This window comes from Camelus ferus, chromosome 23 (assembly GCF_009834535.1).
Source record: "Camelus ferus isolate YT-003-E chromosome 23, BCGSAC_Cfer_1.0, whole genome shotgun sequence".
NCBI classification, from domain to species: domain Eukaryota; kingdom Metazoa; phylum Chordata; class Mammalia; order Artiodactyla; family Camelidae; genus Camelus; species Camelus ferus.
Window position 1 is genome coordinate 32,286,197 of NC_045718.1, and position 19,022 is coordinate 32,305,218.

At 37.3% G+C, this 19,022-nt stretch overlaps 1 protein-coding gene across 3 annotated transcripts in view; it reads left to right on the plus strand.

Moving 5' to 3' along the window:
* Nucleotides 1-15,281, plus strand: part of TAF1A (TATA-box binding protein associated factor, RNA polymerase I subunit A) — a 29,069-nt gene extending 13,788 nt beyond the window's left edge. For all 3 annotated transcript variants that reach the window (XM_014562167.2, XM_014562168.2, XM_006188142.3), the window contains exons 6-11: nucleotides 3,853-3,983; nucleotides 5,250-5,408; nucleotides 9,961-10,027; nucleotides 10,751-10,874; nucleotides 12,361-12,515; nucleotides 14,744-15,281. In XM_014562167.2, the coding sequence (XP_014417653.1) occupies nucleotides 3,853-3,983; nucleotides 5,250-5,408; nucleotides 9,961-10,027; nucleotides 10,751-10,874; nucleotides 12,361-12,515; nucleotides 14,744-14,856 (749 nt within the window). In that variant the 3' untranslated portion in view covers nucleotides 14,857-15,281. The remainder of the gene's footprint in view (nucleotides 1-3,852; nucleotides 3,984-5,249; nucleotides 5,409-9,960; nucleotides 10,028-10,750; nucleotides 10,875-12,360; nucleotides 12,516-14,743) is intronic.
* Nucleotides 15,282-19,022: the final 3,741 nt, after the last annotated feature.

The window sequence follows — 19,022 nt, forward strand, 5'->3', positions numbered from 1 at the left end:
CAGTTGGAACATGGCCTTTACACCATCACTCCTGTGAAGATGATTCAGTCGCTTCTGCAGCTGGCACTGTTCTGTAGCAGCGAGAGTGAAGGCGGGACAATACATTGAGCTCTTTAGATGATCTTTAACCTCATATGTCTATTTAAGGAGAAAAATAGCTCGGACCGGTTCTGTATAGCCAGATTCCTAAGAACATGACACATGACTGTATGCTCAGAGTTGTCTTGGGATTTTTTCCTTGCTGCCGTGGCCTGTGCTGGTTGGGCTTGATGCACTTGGTGACTAGAAACCCTCTTCCATGTAAATTCAAACCCAACTTAATATTTACTTAGGGATCTGCCTTTTTTTCCTTTAAAATTTATTTTCGATATTCATACCTACTTTCCTGTTACCACTTCATTTCCAAGTTCATATTGATCCTTATTCAGTTGATCCACTAGGAAGAGAATAAATACCAAGCCCTATTTTTCAGTGGGGGAGAGGGTGTGGTGAAAAAGCAGCATTGGTACCAAAAAGTGTTCTGTGCTTCTGTTAGCTGTTGCTTTTGAAAGACTGTGTAACTTTCCTATTAAACCTTTAAGATTGTGAAATATAACATATACTGAAAAAGTCTTATGAAACAAATGTATGACAGATTGAATATGTGAAACAAACATCCATATAACTGCCACCCAGGCTGAGGAGCACAGCATTGCTGTCCCCCTAAAAATTCCCCTGTGTTCCTTTCTGATCACACTTCCTCTCATTCTGTCTCAAGAAAACCACTGTCCAACTTCATTGGTAATTACCCCCTTGCTTTTAAAGGACTTTTACCACTCAAGTATGCATCTGTAAACAATGTAATTTATACCTGAGTGTCAGATTGGATTTATACAGTATATATCCTTTGGGGCCTTGCATATTTTGTTCAACATTTAATGTGTGTCTGTATAGTTGAATTAGCTCTCGTTCACTCTTATTGCTGTAAAACTTACTATATGATATTCATGCAAGTTATTCCTTTTATATATTAATGGCCATTTAAGTTGTTAATAGTTTTGGGCTATTATAAATAACGCTGCTTTGAAATTCTTGGGCATGTGTAACGGTACACATACGCGTGTATTTCTAGGACTAGAATTGTCATAGAGTATGTGTATCTTCAATTTAGCATATAGTAGGCTGACCTCTTTCCAAAGTGGTTACCAATTTATATTCCACTAGTTGTCTGATTAGGGCTTTCTTTTGTCTGTCTTCTCCTCATTGTTTGTTATTGTCAGATTTTTCATGTCACCCAGTTTATTGGGTGTGGTAATCTTTCATTTTTTTTATAAGAACTTTATTGAGAATTGAGATATGAGTCTTATTACAATTCACCCACTTAAAGTGTGCAATTCAGTGCTTTGTAGTATATTCACAGAGTTGTGCATCCATTGCCATAATCAATTTTAGAACATTTTCATCACCCCAAAAAGAAAGTCACCCTTGATTCTCCCCAGTCCCTCCAGTCCTAGGCAGCCACTAATCTACTTTCTGTCTTGAGAGAGCTGTCTATTCTAGGATAATCCATACAAATGGAGTCCTGAAATATGTGGTCTTTTGTTACTGACTTCTTTCACTTAGCCTAGTGTTCTAAAGGTTCACCTTGGTTGTAGCATGTAATGGCACTTCATTCCTTTTTGTTGCTGAATTACATTCCACTGTATGGATATACCACATTTGTGTATCCATTCATCAGTTGATGGACATTTGGGTGGTTTCGACTTTTTGGCTATTTTGAATAATGTTTCTGTGAACTTTTGAAGGACCACCAGACCGGTTTTCAAAGCAGCTGTGCCATTTTCCATTCCCACCAGCAGTGTATGAGGGTACTGATTTCTCCATATCCTTGCCAACACTTGCTGTTATCTATCTTTGATAACAGTGTCCTAGTGAGTGTGAAGTAGTATCTTACTGTGGTTTTGCTTTGCATTGTTGAGCTTCTTTTCATGTATTTAATGGACCATTTATGTATCTTCGTTGGAAAACTGCATTCAGATCCTTTTCTCTTATTTTAATTGAATTAGTTTTTATTATTGAGTTATAAGAGTTCTTTATAAATTCTAGGTGTGAGACCCTTATTAAATAGATGGGGGATTTACAAATATTTTCTTCTGTTCTGTAGGTTATCTTTTTCACTTTCTTAATGGTGTTTTTTGAGTCTCAAAAGTTTTTAATTTTGATGAAATTCAATTATCTGTTTTTTCTTTTGTTGCTTTTGCTTTTGGCAAAGGCAAGAAATCATTGCCTACTGCAAGATCACAAAGATATAGACTTATGTTTTCTTCTAAGAGTTATATAGCTTTACTCTTACATTTTGGTTTTTTGATTCATTTTGAGTTAGTTTTTGTATATCATGTGAGATAGGTAGGACTTGAGCTCAGCTTTGTTATTTTGTGGATATTCAGTTGTTCCAGCATGTTTCTTGAAAAGGCTATTATTTTCCCACTGAATTTTCCCACTGAATTGTTTTGATAAGGTACCCTTATCAAAAATCACTTGCTCATATATGAAGTTTTATTTATGGGCACTAAATTCTCTCCCATTGATCTATGTCTGTCTACAATTATGGCCATATCACGCAGTCTTGGTTACTGTAGTCTTGTAGTAACCTTTGAAGTCATAGTGTGAATCCTCCAAATTTGTTCTTTTTAGAGACTGTTTTGGGTATTCTTGGTCCCTTGCATTTCCATATGGATTATAGGATCAGCTGGTCAATTTATGCAAAAAAGCGAGCTGAGATTTTGGTAGGAAGTTCATTAAAGCTATAGATTAGTAAGTCTCCCAACCCAGGAACATGAGATGTCTTTCCATTTATTTAGGTCTGCTTTAATTTCTTTGAACAATATTGCTTTTCAGAGTACAATTTTATGTCTCTTTTGTTAAATTTGTACCCAAGTAGTTTATTGTTTTTGATGCTATTGTAAATGGCACTATTTTCCTAATTTCATTTTCGGATTGTTGATTGGAAATGTAGGCATAAAATCTGTTATTGTGTGTTGATTTTATATTCTGCAACTGTCAATTCATTTATTAGTTCTAATAAGTTTTTGGTGGATTCTTAGGATTTTTTATGTACAAGATCATCTAAAGATCTGTAAATAGAGATAGTTTTACTTACTCTTTTCCAGTCTGGACATTGTTTGAATTATTTTCTTGCCGATTGCCTGGCTAGAACCTCCGTGACAGTGTTGAATAGAAGTGGCCAGAGAGGGCCTCTCTCTTGCATTCAGTCTTTCACCATTAATTCTAATGTTAGTTGTGGGCTTTTCATAAGATTCCCTTTATCAGGCTGAAGAAGTTCCTCCCATTCCTAGATGTTGAGTGTTTTATCATAAAGGGTTGAATTTTGTCAGATGCTTTTTCTGCAGCAGTTGAGGTCGTTAAGAGGTTTTTGTCATTAATATTATTCTATTGATTTGGAGTATTAATTGATTTAAGGTGTTAAACAACCTTGCATTCCTGGAATAAACCCCACTTAGGCATGGTGTAAAATCCTTTTCATATGGTGCTAGATTCAATTTCAGAGTATTTTGTTGAGGATTTTTGCATCTATATTTATAAGGGATATTGGTCCACGATTTTCCTATGTTGTCTTTGTCTGGTTTTGGTATCAGGGTAATACCAACCTCATAGAATACGTTGAGAAGTGCTCTTTTCTGCTCTTTTTTGGGAGAGAGAGTTTGTAAAGAATTAGTACTATTCTTTAAATGTTTGTTAGAATTCACCAGTGAAACCATCAGGGTCTGAGCTTCTTTGTCGATAGTTTATCGATTACTGATTCAGAAGTCCTCAATACGGAATGACTTTGAAAAATCTTTTGTCTTTGGGCAGATGAAGATGATTATGCTTATAATACAGCATCCCAGAATATGCTCAACCACAGCTGGAAGACATCTATAAACCTTTGTGCACTGATTCAAATTCCTGGAGTTTGGGACCCTTTTGTGAAGAGTTATGTAGAGGTAAATAGACTTTTCATGAAGTTTTACTAGTTTCATTCTGTTGTAAGCTTAATCCTTACTGATTAGAAGGCAATTAATGGAGAAAATTGTTTAAAAAATAAAAAAGGAATATGATGCCTTTTTGATCTGAATAATTTTTGTTTTACCAATTTACAGTATATTTTATTTTACCAGTATACTATAAATATTTGTTTTTTTTTCACCTGGATAACATGTCTTGGCCAAATACAGTCGTCCCTCAGTATCTGTGGATGCTCAAGTCCCTTGTATAAAATGGTGTGGTATTTGCATATAACCTCTGCACATCCTCCTGTATACTTTAAATCATCTTTACAATGTAATACAGTGTAAATGCTATGTAAATAGTTGTCTGCACAGCAAGCATATTCAAATTTTGCATTTTGGAACTCACTGGAAATTTTTTTCCCAAATATTTTCAATTTGTGGTTGGTTGAACCCTAGGATGCGGCAACCAGGGATGCAGGGCCCACAGATGATGCAGGGCGCCTGACTGTATTTACAAAATTATTAACAAAATAGCTGTAAATGTCAATTTTATGTTCTTATTGAGCTTAAAAGAAAAAGATCTTTTATGATTTGGTGGAATATAGAGGCGAAAGGGACAAAAATCTGGAGCTAGGTCACAATATCTGAGATAAAGTATGGCTTTTGGAAGTTCTTAAAGATGTCCTGTTATCTCAGTCATTGTGAAAGGACAGAGGCCCTAGAACTGGGCACTAGGAATAAATCATCGAAATAATTTGCTTTTTGAAAGTATTATTAGTGCTAAAGTGATAATTGTGTTGTCAGAAGATAGTCTCTGAAACTATATGTCAGTGAATCTGGAAATTCCTGTGTCAGGATGAGAAGGAATGAAAAGGAAGGGGTTATAATTCCTGTGCACCCCTTGTGTGGCTGGAGTTATGTAGGGCACTGAGGTTAGTTGCATCATATAGTCTTTTTTCAGTCGTTAGTGTTCCCTACTTTAAAGGCTTTATTTCTTGTAGGAACAGTTCTTAACATTCAAGTTTTTGCATTTTTCAGGAACAAAATATGATAAGGAAAAAAATGGGAAACAGTGTAGGCCTTTGTTGTCTGTTCCATAGAGGTTGTGACATCTGCTGGTGAAAGCGACAGCCGGTGTCACTGTTGTTCCCCGTACAGTAAATACTGCTTCCCAGTTGTATGAGTTTTCTGTGCTCCTCAGGAAAGTTGTGCAGCTATCTTACAGAATTTAACTAAGATGCTATGACTTACTGTGTATAGATGCTGGAGTTCTACGGGGATCAAGATGGAGCCCGAGAGGTGCTCACCAATTACGCCTATGATGAGAAGTTCCCATCCAATCCAAATGCTCATATCTACTTGTATGGCTTCCTAAAGAGAGAGAGGGCACCAAGAGAGAAACTGATAAGTGTGCTTAAGGTATAGAATTTTTATTTCAGTGTTTCAACAGGGTTGGGATCTACTTTGGAACATTCTTAGGTCATTGCTTTCCAGCTTTCATGTTCTAGCACCCAGAGAAAATGACAGTGTAGGTGTGGTACTCTGAGGGGAGGAGAGGAGGCTGCAGGCTCCAGGTAGACTCCCTCCACTACCATGCCCCCATCCTCTGCCCAAGTGAGACATATTTCAGAAACCCTTTGCCTCCCTGGTTGGAAAGCTCTGCATTGCTATTTTTAGAAAATCACCTTTATTGAAATTTAATTTACATATAATAAAACACTTATTTTAAGTGCATACTTGGATACATTTTAACAAATATATACATCATGTAACCAGCGTAATAATCAAGATGCTGAACACTTCTATCACCCTAAAAAGTCCCTCGTTTCCCTTTACAGCCAACCTACCCACATGCTCCTGGCCCCGGCGGTCACTGATCTGCTTTCTGTCACTATAGATTAGTTTGATCTCTTCCAGAATTTCATATAAGTGAAATCCTACCGTGTGGACTTTTTTTGGTCTGGATTTTCTTGCTCAGCAGAATGTTTTTGAGATTCATCCATGTTATTGTATCAGTAATTTGTTCCCTATTACTGTATTCCATTTTTAAACATTCACTTCTGATGGTTATTTTCACTTTTTGGCTATTATGACTGCCACTGTAAACATTCATGTACAAGTCTTTGTGTGCACATATATTTTCATTTTTCTTGGGTAGCTACCTAAGAGAAGAATTGCTGGAAGATGTATGTTAAACTTAAGAAACTGCCCAGCTGTCTTCTGAGGTGACTGTACCGTTGACATGCCCACCATCAATGTATGTATCCACATCCTCAGTAACATTTGGTATTCAGTCCTTTGAATTATAGCCATTCTAGTGGGTGTGTAGTGGTGTCTCATGTGGTTTTAATTTCCATTTCCCTAATGACAAATGATGTTGAACATCTTTTAATATGCCTATTAGGCATATTAGGCACATAGGTTATTCCTATGTCTTCTTTTGTGAAGTGTCTGTTGAAATACTTTGTCTATTTTTTGAAGGCTTATTTGTCTTCTCATTAGTTTGGAAGTTTTCTGCATAGTCTGATTACAAGTCCTTTGTCAGGTATGTGGATTGTAAATACTTTCTCCCTGTCTGTGGCTTGCCTTTTTGTTTTCTTAACAGTATCTTCCAAAGAGCAGAAATTTCTAACTTTGATTTAAGTACAATTTTTTCATTTTTCTTTTACAGCTAGTACTTTTTGTCTAAGAAATTTTTGCCTACCCCAAGATAATGATGATTCTCTTCTGTGTTTTTTTCTAGAAGTGTTATAATTTTATGTTTAGGTCTGTTATAGATTTCAGCTAATTTTTTTTAATGTAGTATGAGGTAAAGATCAAGGTTCATTTTTTTCCCATGTGATTATTCCAACATCATTTACTGAAAAGATTATCCTTTCCTTGTTGAATTACATTGGTAACTTCATTGAAAGTCATCTGACCATAGGTATGGACTCTTTTATGCTCTAGTGATGTCTGTTTTCATCCGTATTAAATACCGCGTATCATGACTACTATAGCTTTATAGCAAGTCTTGGAATCATGTCATGAGAGTCATACAAATTTGTCCTTTTTCAAAATTGTTTTTAGCTTCCCTAGGTCCTTTGGCTTTTCATTTATTTGAAAATCAGCTTATGTAATGCTATAAATATATATATATATATATATAGAATGTATAGATCAATTTTGAAAGAATAGGCATCTAAACAGTGTTGAGGTTTCCAAACTGTGTACTTGGTATGCCTCTCCATTCATTTAGGTATTTTATTTCTCTCTGAAATGTTTTGTAGCTTTTAATATATATATTTCGTTGAATTTACCCCTAAGTGTTTCATATTTGGGATTATTATTGCATATGGTATTGCTTTAAAATTTTTTCTTACTGTGCTAAAATGTATGTAACATGAAATTTACCATTTTAACCATTTTTAAGTGCACACTTTATTGGCGTTAAGTACATTCATAATTTTGTGCAACCATCACCACTACCCATTTCCTGAAGTTTTTCATCATCCCAAGCATCAATTCTGTATCCATTAAACAGTAACTCCCCATTCCCTCAACTCTAGGTGACCTCTGTTTTACTTTCTGTCTCTGTAAATTTGCCTATTCGAGGAACCTCATCTAAGTAGATTCATACAATATTTGTCTTTTTATGTCTTATTTTGTAATGTTTTCAAGATTCATCCACATTATAGCATGTATCAGAGTTTCCTTCCTTTTTAAGCCTGAGTAACATTCCATTGTATATACACACAGTCCACATTTTGGGCATTCATCTGTTGATAGACATTTGGATTGTTGCCAGTTTTTGGCTATTGTGAAGAGTACTTTGGTGAGCATTGGTGTCGAGTTTGTGTCTGAGCCCCTGCTTTCAGTTGTTTTGAGTGTATACCTAGGAGTGGAATTGCTGATCTTACGGTAATTCTTTGTTTAACCTTCTGAAGAGCCATCAGGTTGTTTCCACAGCAGCTGTACTATTTCACATTCCTACCAGCAGTGCATGAGGGTTTAAATTTCTCCACATCTTCCTCACCACCATTTCGTTACTTTCCTCTTTTTTTTTTCTTTTAAAGAAATTGATAACAGCTATCCTGTTGTATGTGTGAAGTGGTATCTCATTTTTATTTTGATTTGCATTTTCCTAACAGCTGGTGATGTTGAGCATCTTTTCATGTGCTTATTGGTTATTTGTGCATCTTCTTTGGAGAAATGTCTGTATCATTTGCCCTTTTTGAACTGAGTGTTTTAATTTTGTGTTGTTGAATTTAGGAGTTCCTTATATATTTCATGGTTGGTTTCTAGTCATATTTTAGAGGAATAAGAAAAAGAAAGGTCCTTTTCGGTCTAAACAAATGACTGAGAAAAATCCTTTTCTATCAGTCTTCTTTTAAAAGGTCAGTTAGGTCTACTCTGTACTTGTCATCAAAATTGACATTATCAAACCTTCAGATATAGAAATTTTATGAAGTTTTCCACGGGCTTTGTTTTACTGCATAATACTTTTGAAGTTGCTATTTTAATTTTATTCCCCAAGATTTCTTTTTACCCATTTGTGCAAGAGGATACTAAGGCTAGTTACAACAAAAGCAAGATGGTGAACTTCATGCAGGTTGTCAATCATTACTGGTGCTTTTGAAAAGACTTTTAAGAATGTAGCAAAAGTACTGTGTTGAATACTTATGTATTTTCAAGACAGTAGATTTAGAGAAATTCTAAAAATGAAAATGAAAAATGCAGTATTTGAAATTAAGAACTCAATAAATGGGTTTAAGTAGCAGATTGACCACAGCAGAAGAGAGAATTAAGGAATTACATAGACCATCAGGCTAAAGAAGGAAGAGCAAAAAAGGATAAAAAGTGTGGAAAAGAGTGCACAGAGGACTTGTTGAAAGGTCTGACCTACTTGTAATTGGAGCCCAGGGAGAGGAGATAGAGAACAGGGCGAAAGCAAACAGACAAAGCCAATATTTGATGAGCTAATGGCTAAAAATTTTACAGAAGGGATGAAAGACTTCTAGAGTTCTGATAATACTCTGCTTTTTAATCTGGGTGCTGATTATGTGTATGTGTATGACTTGTGAAATTTATTGAATGGCAACTCATGATTCATATTCATTTCTAGTACATACGTTCTGTTTTGATAAAATATTTTTTAAAAAGTGAATTGAGCCATATACAGAATTTCATAAGTAATAAAACAAATGTGACTTCATAGGACTGAGTCTTAATAATACTCTGATACTGGTATATTGATCATGATTGATAGATCGCTAATTAAAAAAAATTAGAGAAATTAACAAAATTTACTTTTCGTTTGGTCAGAAATTATTTCAGTAGAAGATCAAAGTACTTCAGCAAGCAGATGAATAAACTTATTTCTAATATTAAATGTGTTTAGATGACAGATATAGTTTAAATCCTATTTTTGGCATATCCATAAAAATAGTCCCTCCTATTTTTGAAAAGAAAAATCTTTAACTTCTCCCTATTGTGTAAAAAGATTGTGAAAATATTGACTTGAATACTTCTTCGTGTACTGTGTTCCTGAACACAATCTTCCAAAATAACCACCCTTGCCCTTTTTTTGGTTTTTGTTTTATATATTCTGTGACCTTTTATGATCAATAAATATTAAATATCTTTTCTGCATAATATTGATTCTTTTGTCTTCTTTTTTTTCAAGTCCTGGCTACTGAAAAGAAACTAAATTTTTAAGTGTGGTAAACAGCATAAATATATACATGGAGAAAACAAGAAGTGTCTGTCTATCCTCCTCTCCCCTGGCCGCCCCAGCTATCTTGTTATTAGCAGGGATTTTTTTTTTTTTTAATAGCTTTACATAGAACACCTTTCTTTACCCAAATTGAAACTGGATAAAAGCAAAGTATCTTTTAAATCCTTAAATTTAATGAGGGCATATTGGACAGTAAGAGCTTTATTTGAAAGGAAGCTGAATGTATAAAAATCACAAGATTATTCTCTCTTCCAGATTTTGTATCAGATTGTACCATCTCATAAACTGATGTTAGAATTCCATAGATTACTGAGAAAATCAGGTAAGTCATTTTTGTTTTATCTCTCTCTGTGCAGATGAACCGTAGACCAGGGGTCAGCAGACTATGACCGTGGGCCAGAACCACCTCTCCCCTGTTTTTATAAATCAAGTTCTATTGGAGCACAGCCATGTCTGCTTATTTCCGTATTGTCTGTGGCCCTAACAGCGGAATTGTGCAGTTGTGATGGACTGTAAGGCTTGCAGAACTTAAACATTTAGCGTCTGGCTCTTAACAGGAAGAGTTTGCTATCCCTGCTTTAGAATGTTAGGCAAGAGTTGGCAAAAGAGAAATGGCTTCAGTTTATATAATTCACCTCATTTTAATGTTTCCTGGGTTTCAGCTTAGTATAGAAAAGAACATGATTCTTCATAGGAGTAGAGCTGCATATTAAGGCCAGTGGGTGCTGGGACTACCTCAGTTCCTCTCCTAATCGAGAAGGTGTATAAAATGCCCAAAGAGGGCAGGCATCTTAAATAATGATCTCAATAGTGCAAACCCACATAGAGATCAGACTCAGCACCCTGCCTTCGTTAGCATAGATTAGATTAAATTATTGAATTTTTCAGATCCATCACAGGAGAGTATGATCGTAATGAATTGTTTTCAACTGTTAATCAACATAGAAGGCTTATGCTTCAGTGATACTTAATCAGTGGAATGTAATCTTTTAGCTTTGTGCTCTCCAGTGCTTTATGTAAACTCTACTTGTTATGACCATTGCAGAGAAGGAAGAACACCATAAACTGGGGTTGGAGGTGTTATTTGGAGTCTTGGATTTTGCTGGATGCACTAAAAACATAACTGCTTGGAAGTATTTGGCAAAATATCTCAGACAGACTTTAATGGGGTAAGATGCACACAGCATTTATTACTGGATCAGCATGAATAATACTTTCCAGTATTTTAGCTAATATTTTAAAACAAAGTTCTTTATGTTTTTGGATTTCTTGAACTGTCTTCAGCTGTTTTCTTCTGAATACATCAGGAAATAGAAAGTCACAAGTAAAACGTACAAAAATTTTATCAAGCGTTTTTGTGCTTTCACAGTAAGTACCTTCCCTGACCACTGACTACACCGTGGAGGGGTAAGCATGTGCCTTCTAATCGGACTTGAGGATTGGAAGGGGTTGCCCGCACCCTTCACTAAACTCTTTGTCAAACTCTTTGTGATCTATGTCGTCAGCTTGTAAGGTCACACGAGAAGCAGCTTTTCTCCCAGCTGTTTTCCATCATTTTCAGTGGGGCTTTTAGGGCCTCATAAAATCATCATGGGTTATTCATTCAACAAATGCTTACTAAGTCCCTTGTGAGATGGAGATCTAAAACTATACATCTGATCGTAGACATCTGGGTACAAGAAAAGGAGTGGCCTCGTCATTTTTACTTTGTGTGTGAGAATAAAGAATATCACCAAGTTAAGTTTAATTGATTTATTATATCCATGTTAGTTGGTTAGGAAATTCATTATCAGCGGGAACTTGCTTCGGGCTTCAGACCTGACTTGACCTTAAAGGTTGAACAGTCTTGATTATAAAATGTTCTCAGGGTGCTAGGTTGATGTACTTATTGTAAACCGCTTTCTAAATCTAAAGCGCCATGCAAACCCTGACTAACCACAAAGTTCTTGAAGGCAGAAAAATGTGCTGTTCACTTTTTAAACCTCTAGAAGTTCTGCCACAGGGGGAAAATAGGTGCTAAATAAGCCTTTGCTCTATTAAATTATTGATGAACACTTAGCACTGCCTACGTTCAGCTGCCAAACCTATGTGTTCATGTCTTCGTGTAATAATGGCATCTTAATTTGGATAGTAATTTGTAGCATTTAATTTAAAGTAAGGTTTTAAAGTAACTTTTAAGTAATAAATTAATAATTTTGGGTAATATTTATTGAACATTTTCTTGGTACTAGACAGCATGCAGAGAGCTTTAAATGACACCTGCTGTACTGTGGACCAGTGAATCCTAGTAACAGTGCTATGAGATGGGCACCATTAGTCTCCTTAAGGAAGTTGAGGCTCAGAGAGATTTAAGCAGCTTCCCAGGAACACATAGATAGTAAATGGAAGAACTGAGATTTGAACCTGAGATTTTGACCTCAGAGTCTGCTGTTAACCACTGTCTGGTACGGAACTATTTCATTAAATGGAAAATGAGTCATGGAGATCGAAGAGGACTAGAAAGGATTTGCGTGTGCTATGCCATGGCCATCTTTGGAAGCTAGTTTGAGAACATCTTCCTTGTCATCTGTCCACAGACCCTACTTAAGTTCAGATTCTGATGATCTAGGTCTGTCTCCATCATTGACCTTCCCTTTTGACGTTTTTCTTTTCCAGGAGTCATCTTGCCTGGGTTCAAGAAGAGTGGAACTCCAGGAAAAACTGGTGGCCAAGGTTTCACTTCAGTTACTTTTGGGCAAAAAGTGATTGGAAGGATGATAAAACTTTGGCTTGTGAGAAAGCTTTGGTAGCTGGGATATTGTTAGGAAAAGGTATATGTTTTATTTTCTTTTTCTCTGGACATGGCTTTTAGGTGATTTTTGAAATGACAAATTATGACCATTCATTCATATTAGAGTTTACCTGGAATAGTGTCTAAGGATATTAGATGCTGGCAGAATGATTGAGTAAAAAAATGAGCACTGAGCTGGGCCAGGTGTTCTGCTTGTAAGGAATCTCCATGGATTAGAAACAGTGATTTCACACTGTTGATTGTCTTTGGTTTTTATGCTCTAATTTGAGTATCTTTAGGCGCTATTAAAATACAAGATGCAGACTGTTTTCACAACAAATGACCATTTGGTTGTGCTGTGGAGAAAGTTTACTGAAATTGTCTACTGTAGTAGAAATAGAAAAATATTCTTTATTGACCTCATTTTTTATGATAGCTTTATATTATATTTACTTACCCCTTCCTGTAAGGGTGAAACATTTTCTCTTGCTAAGAAAAGAAAAAAAAAAATACCTCCTATTAACTTATTTAAAAATCCCTCTTAAGGGGAAATCGAGCTTTTCTTTGGGTAATATCTTGGCTGTTAAAACTCTTACCTGCTTTGTACCACTGAAATATGAAAAGGTAGCCGGTACCGAAATGAGACAGCCACAGAACGTGTCCAGAGGTGAAGAGAGTGACCCTCACAGTGGCCACAACTACGCGGTGTGTGGCTGGGGAGTTTAAAGTCTCCTAAAGAGATTCTTCAGGTCAGGTTTAAATATGTTTGTATTAATCTGGAGTTAGTGTTCTCCGTGAGTATTCCAGATGGTTACTGAGATTAATAAAATGCTGATTTTGTGGGGGGAAAGGGATTGATAGATGTGTAAGTCATTTTAAAATTTCTCTACTGTACTGATGACAAGAAACAGATCTGTGATTTGGACTGTGGCTCTACTTTGTGAGTAGAGAGGTTTCTAGCACAGATACCAAAAGGCACCCGTCTGATCAGAGGCTGAAGCCCTGGGTGAATTTTCCCATCCTGTCCGTTACTTGCATGTCACTTAGGTCAAGCAGTGAACCTTCGGGAGCCCTCTGTGAGAGATGAGCATTGTAACATCTGTTCTCATTTGCTTATGGGATTGCTGTAAGCATCACGCGGACATCACATCAGCGTGCTTTATAAATTCTAAAGGATTCTGTGAACATCAGGCACAAAAGGCCTGGAAATGGTCTCACTTCTTCTGACTTCAGCTCTGGTGGGCTTGAAGCTAGGCGTTTGCAGTTTATTTGGCTTTTCCTCTGTGTTAGGGTGGGAGCAAAGTTCTTTCCAGCTTTCTCTTTTCTAGGTAGAAGCAGAAATCTCTGCATGAAGTGTTTTGATTTTGCTAAAGTGGTAGATGTGTTTAGAAACACACATTATTATATTTAATACCACACATACCACTGCCTCCCAGCTAATAAAATATTAGCAATTCTGGCATACTGTTTTCAGGGATAATGAAATTGTTACTGGAGGTACGGTATATGTCCTAGCCATTTCCCAGGGAAGGTGGACATATGCACACTGAGACTGGAATAAAATTAATTTTTCATATGTGATTTATGGTCTCATTTATCAAATATAAAAAGTTTCATAATATCCAGTATGATATTTTTCTTACAGGAATTTGGTTCATGTCTCTGAAATGTTTATCTCGTGATCCCCTTAGCATCATAAAACTCTGGAAAGCAGGTAGAACCTCTAATGAGCACCTTTGGCAGAGCTGCAGGCTCCCCGGCCAGATGCCGGCCAGATGGCAGGAGGGACTCGATAGCTCTTATCTCTTCTAACCTATGATTTGTTTATTCTAATTCTTCACATCAGGGTTTTCTACGGAGAACCTCCTTGTTGTTACAGATGTCTCTTTGGCTGTTGTACAAGTTACCGTTGAGAAGGAAGCGATAGCAATTTGCTTCTGGAGAAAACTCCTTTAACGTTTGGATGTACATAACAGGCACAGCACCTTAACTAAGGTTTGGGAGGGAAGGTGGAGAACCAGCCAAAGTACATGCCTTCATTATGATGGACTGGAAATATTTTCGTATGTAAGAAGCAGTACATTTCCTTGGTGACAGCTCTGCGAACGTGCTTAGACACATTGGTGTAGATGATACAGATCAGTCTATTTTCCCCATCATCAGTGTGCTGGACTTGAAGCAAAACTTTAAAAATGTAGAAATGTACTTGCAGAATTTGACAACAGGTATTAAAACTTTCTGTTTTTCTTGCTTTGTTTTGTTTTTTAGGTTGTAGATATTTTCGGTATGTTAAAAAACAAGATCACCAAGTCTTACAGAAGAAAATTAAGCAGATGAAGAAATCAGTGAAAAAGTACAGCATTGTCAATCCAGGCCTCTGATACTGAATTCTAGTTATTTCAGATTAGTAGCTACGGAGTACTACCTCAGTTGATAATTTTAAATATATTTATTTATTTGGTTTTTAGACAAGATCGGGCGGGTTCAGGGTGGTATGGCTGTAGACTATTTGGTGTTTTAGGAAGGGAGTTGATTTGGCTACAAAAAAGTTATTTTTACAATTTTTAATATATTTTTTTTTACTATCAGCTGTAACTAGAGAAACAACCTCACTGCCTTTGCTCTTTGTAAATATATATTTTTCCTTTTTTGTACTGTTAAATGTAATATTTATTAAAGAGGCAATAATCTTCCAATAGAAGTATATTTGTTCAATGAGAGAATACAGCTCTACAGCAGTTATTGTTGAGTGCAGGTAATTTGCCTCTGATAATTATATAATAAAATATAACTCATGGTACTCATATTTGAAGTTATATTCTTATAAAGTTTTTTGGTTTGTTTTTTTTTTTAATGGAGGTACTGGAGATTGAACCCAGGACCTCGCACATACTCATAAGCACACGCTCTACCACTGAGCTGTACCCCTAGCCCGCTTTTAGATTCTCAGTGGTCCATGTCAGGTGTACCACCATGAAGAATATATTGGTGATGAGTTCTGGTGAGGAATTTTGGACAGAGAGAAGGATTTAGAAAAGGACTCCTCCGCTTTCTGTTTTGGTAGTAAGACATGGCAGTTTGGAGTTAAGTGACCTCTGAGGGAGGTACCTTTGACTCTAGAGGGCTAATTTGGGTCTCAGAGAGGTTAGAGGGTTCTGGTTGCTTTCAGCTGGCGCTGGCCTAAGTTTAAAGGGCTCTAGGTTTGTGTGTGTGTGTGTGTGTGTGTGTGTTTGCCTGGCACAGCGATCGAAGACATGCTCTAGAGCCCCCGTGTCCCTCTCCTTTCTCTTGGAAACCAGGATGCAGCCGTAGGCAGCCGGACAGCGGAGAGGACTCTGCTGGTGCAACAGTGTCCCGGTCAGACAGGAAGCCCAGTGTGGAAACCTTCGCTCAGAGGCCGAGCGCAGCTTTCCTGGAATATGAGCTGAGCTTTCTGACATGTTGTGGTAACTGGTAGAGGAAGTGCTTCTTCAGAACTGTCTTGGCCCATATACATTTACTGTTCAGATAATTAGTACTTGTGTTCCATGAAAGCTCACTCACTTCAGAGCAAGTCCAATATTAAGGTGGCAAACCACACATTTTCCCCATTGGCTTATATTCCTACTAATTTCAAACCGTCTGTGAGAAAATTGGGGGACAAATTATGCTTTGTTAATGATTTCATTTGATATTTTATGCTTAGTAACAAAGACTATCAATAGATAATTGCCCAACCTTACGATCTATGCATGAAACAAGTAGGTGCCCCACAGAACCAAAGTAAAGCAAGTGAAAGCCACCAGTGAACAAGGCCGACCCTACACTGAGAGGCAGTGGTTGGGCGGTACAGGAGTTCCGTGTAAGAGCAACACCACGGGGATGAAATTCCCAGAGGATGTGGACAGGGTCTCAACGCCAAGATCGTCAGGGCATCTACTCCCTGGAACCTTTAGTCAAAAGCTGTAAAACTGGATTTAGGAATTCTCGTTATCCCTCGTAGAATGGAGGCGAGGATGAAAGAAATGAGTAGATACGGTTCTTGGTTTCCACCCAAAGCTTAGTTTCCTAGAGGTTTTCTATCAAATGTTCATACCTAATTATGCAATAAGAGCAGCGTGCATCGACCGAAATCCTTTTAAGCCACTGAAGTTAAAGCCAGCTTCGTGAATAATGGCTAAAGTTTATCAAGCGTCTGGGCGTTACATTTCATCCTGTCATCGCCGCAGTCCTATGTACCCGTCTTACCAAGAAAGAAAGCGGGGTCCTCAGTAAGTAACTTGCCCAAGGTCACAGCTGGTGGGCGCTGGCACCAGGACTAACCCAGTCAGTGTGGTTCCAAAGGTCGCACCCTGTCTGTGCTGTCTGTACTGCCTCCCAGTTTAGTCAGTGTTTATAGCCTGCAGAGCCCTGAGCTGGTAGCAGGGAAAAGAATGGAGGGGGTTCGTAGCCTGTCCCCTCTCCCAGGCGTGGAAGGTTCCCTCTCTGTGTCCTCGCTGATCTCTCCCCCTACAGCCTCTTGTTAGATCACTGCATTGCTTAATTAGATAATTAACCTTTGTACATGTCCTTCTCAGTAGTGTATTATCTAGGCTTAATAATCTCCATATCACCAACACCTAACAGAGTTTCTGGCTTATTAAATATCGACTAGAACTGAATGCAAATTTATAAATGTTACTGACTTGAGTATACTTGTCCCATAGGCAGTAATGCTTGGTGAATTTATGCCAAGCATAGGCCTCGGGAGACTTAGGTTTGAATCCTGGGTTTATCAGAAGCTCGTAATTTTTTTACTTGAATTTTATTGCCATCTTTTCCGTTCACCTAAAGCATGACCCTAAGTATTTCATGGAACCATTCTGAAACTTAAGTCACTTGTCTATATATTAGTAGTTAATAGCTGCCCTGCTTAGCTAATAGAATTATTGTGAAGGTCACGTGAGATGAAGTATGAGAAATACTTTGTAAACTATAGTGTGTAACACAAATGAACAACATTATTAATACCTTCCCTAAGCTCACACACGCCTGCTCATTTTCAGACTGAGAGGAGGCAGATAGACTGCCAGAGAAATCAGTAAACTATGTGATAGGCAACGTGTGTGTGTGTGTGTGTGTGTGTGTGTGTGTGTGTGTGTGTGTGTGTGTGTGTGTGTGTGTGTGTGTGTGTGTGTGTGTGTGTGTGTGTCTCTTCCAAAGATACATATATTCCTAACCCTCAGTACCTCAGAATATGACTGTTTGGAGATCGGGTCTTTACAGAGGTCATCAAGGTAAAATGAGATCATTAAGGTGAGCCCGAATCTGACTGAGGTCTTTATGAGAGGGAAGTTTGGACACAGACATGCACACAGGAAGAATGTCACGTGAACACGAAGACAGAAATTGGGGTGATGCATCTACAAGCTGAGTTATGCAAAACATTGCCAGAAAACCCTGAAAAACCTAGAGGGGTGGCGTGGACCAGAGTCTCCCTCCTGGTCCTCAGAAGGAACCCCCGCTGTCCACACCTGGATCTCAAGAGTTCCAACCTCCAGGACTGGGAGATAATAAATGTTTAAACCACCCAGTTTGTGATACTTTGTTATGGCAGCCCATGGAAACTAACAAAATGTTTTTAAAAATATACATATCATGTCTGCTTCAAAATTGGGAGCTAAAGTGATTTCAGGTACTCAGCCTGGTCCCACCTTGTGGTTCCAGATTCATCTCCTAAGCTCACCTAACAGTCAACTTGTCTTGCGCCTTATCTGCGTACCCTGCTCAATCTTCCCTGAGATTTTCTTTGTCCCCTCCAGCTTGATGTCATCTCTCCCTCCTTGGAATCCAATAGCAGTTTGTTCCTTCCTTATTATCTTAATACAATCTGCCTTGTATTATTTGGAAAGTTTTTTTTTGCATTTTTTATTGAAGTATAGTCAGTTTACAGTGTGTCAATTTCTGGGGTACAGCATAATATTTCAGTCATACATGTTGGACATTTATTTTAACCTTTCTTAGAGCATAAACTTCTTGAAAAAATTTGTGTATCAATTTTCTATTACACATTCCTCTGCCAGCATAATGCATTACATATGACAATACATACCTACTAAATTGACACAGAGACATCCATTATAAAACTGCGTCATTATTACACAATCACATGTATCATGTAATTATATCTAAAATAATATGCAGTCCTGTCTGAAATATTACGCATTTTAATCAGAAGTTCATGCTGTCATTACGTCTGAAGGGAACTGCTTGCTGATTTCTCCCTGTTAATTTTGTAATCAGTCTGTTGAAAACAGTAAGATCTGATGTCCTGGGTAGGTACTGGAAGATTTATGTTTTACTAAGGTCAAGTTTTGTTTGTTTGTTTGATTTTTTTTCAATGCTGTGCTACAATTCTGTAAACAGAATCATTTAGAATTATTTTCCAAAAAGGAGACATTCCTTTGGACTCAATTTTTTTCCATGGCAAAAGGGAAACAGACACAAATGTCAATTAAAAAAAATCAATAAGTTGTCTCAGGTCCTGCATGGATGAGAGAATGCTCTCATTTTTACAAATCACATCACA